Below are 1,072 nucleotides of genomic sequence, written 5' to 3'. Positions count from 1 at the left end.
CTCTCTCTCTCTCTCTCTCTCTCTCTCTCTCTCTCTCTCTCTCGCTATCTATCTATATATCTATCTCTCTATCTCTCGATCTATCTATTTATCTATCTATCTATCTATCTATCTATCTATCTATCTATCTCTCTCTCTATCTCTATCTCTCTCTTTCTCTCAATAGCTATCTTCGTCGAATTGTCTTCGGGGCACCCTGAGGAGAGATCAACCTCATCTTCTCGCTCGCTGTCATACGAAATCGGACAACCCCCTTTTCATTTTCCGTCCGATGTGATAATACGCGCCGCTCGATGTTTTCTTGATGAGCTTCGGGAAGCCCAGAGTCAGCGGAGAGTGATAACGGCTCTTCTTCAGTCCACCTCCGGTTCTACGTTCCTCTTTAGCGTAAAGGCATACCGCATTCTTTCCTAGGACAAGCCAACGCAGACATCGACCTTTAGTCTTCCCGTCCGCCATCATCCACCTCTGCCACCTTCGTAAAGAGATACGTCGTATATATGCGAACACATGCTGCGCATATTATACCGCCATGGTCAAAGCTGCCGCGAATGCGTCGACGATTACATACCTCCTGAGAAAGGACGTCCTGTAATATGACCCGAGAGAGATTAACTTGAATTCCGCTTGGAAAATTGCGTGCATTCATGATTCTCGAATTAAGGTCGGGTATTTTTCGTGATTCGCGTGTTGTCGAATTTTTTTCTGTTCTTTTCCTCAACCTTCCAATAAAATTATGCGATGAATTAATATAGTAATTTATATATAATAAAATTAATAATTAATAAAATTTAAAAGAACAAAACTAATAGGATACAACAATAATAATAGAATTACGTAACAATAACGACAATAATAATTTATGTAATTTAAACAGATCGTGTAATTTTAGACAATTGCTCACATCAGTAAACCCGATTTGACCTTGATATATATTATCAAGGTTGGTCAACGGTTGGCCACTATAGATTCTGCATTGGCTGCTAATACAGATACCACTATAGATTCAACATTCCTGAATCGAACTTGTAGCCTTACTGCCGACTTTCTAGCATCTGTATATTCTGAAAGA

General features: G+C 39.8%; 1 protein-coding gene across 1 annotated transcript; it reads right to left on the bottom strand.

Moving 5' to 3' along the window:
- Nucleotides 1–111: 111 nt before the first annotated feature.
- Nucleotides 112–717, bottom strand: LOC116854100. Its single transcript, XM_032835687.1, has 2 exons — nt 572–717; nt 112–475 (listed from the first exon to the last, which is right to left on the bottom strand). The coding sequence occupies exons 1-2, from the start codon at nt 643–645 to the stop codon at nt 232–234; spliced, it is 318 nt and encodes a 105-aa protein (XP_032691578.1). The 5' UTR covers nt 646–717; the 3' UTR covers nt 112–231.
- Nucleotides 718–1,072: the final 355 nt, after the last annotated feature.

The sequence above is a fragment of the Odontomachus brunneus genome, unplaced genomic scaffold (assembly GCF_010583005.1).
Source record: "Odontomachus brunneus isolate Ranch 3 - 2012 unplaced genomic scaffold, Obru_v1 Obru_scaffold_008, whole genome shotgun sequence".
In the NCBI taxonomy this organism is placed as follows: domain Eukaryota; kingdom Metazoa; phylum Arthropoda; class Insecta; order Hymenoptera; family Formicidae; genus Odontomachus; species Odontomachus brunneus.
This window is presented reverse-complemented; position numbering and strand designations above follow the sequence as displayed.

What these genes read in the sequence shown, in the direction of transcription:
- LOC116854100 (XM_032835687.1), bottom strand. Translation starts at nt 645, where the DNA reads ATGCACGCAATTTTCCAAGCGGAATTCAAGTTAATCTCTCTCGGGTCA. An exon ending in AGGACGTCCTTTCTCAGGAG is followed by an intron (nt 476 to 571) that starts GTATGTAATCGT and finishes CTCTTTACGAAG; the next exon opens with GTGGCAGAGGTGGATGATGG.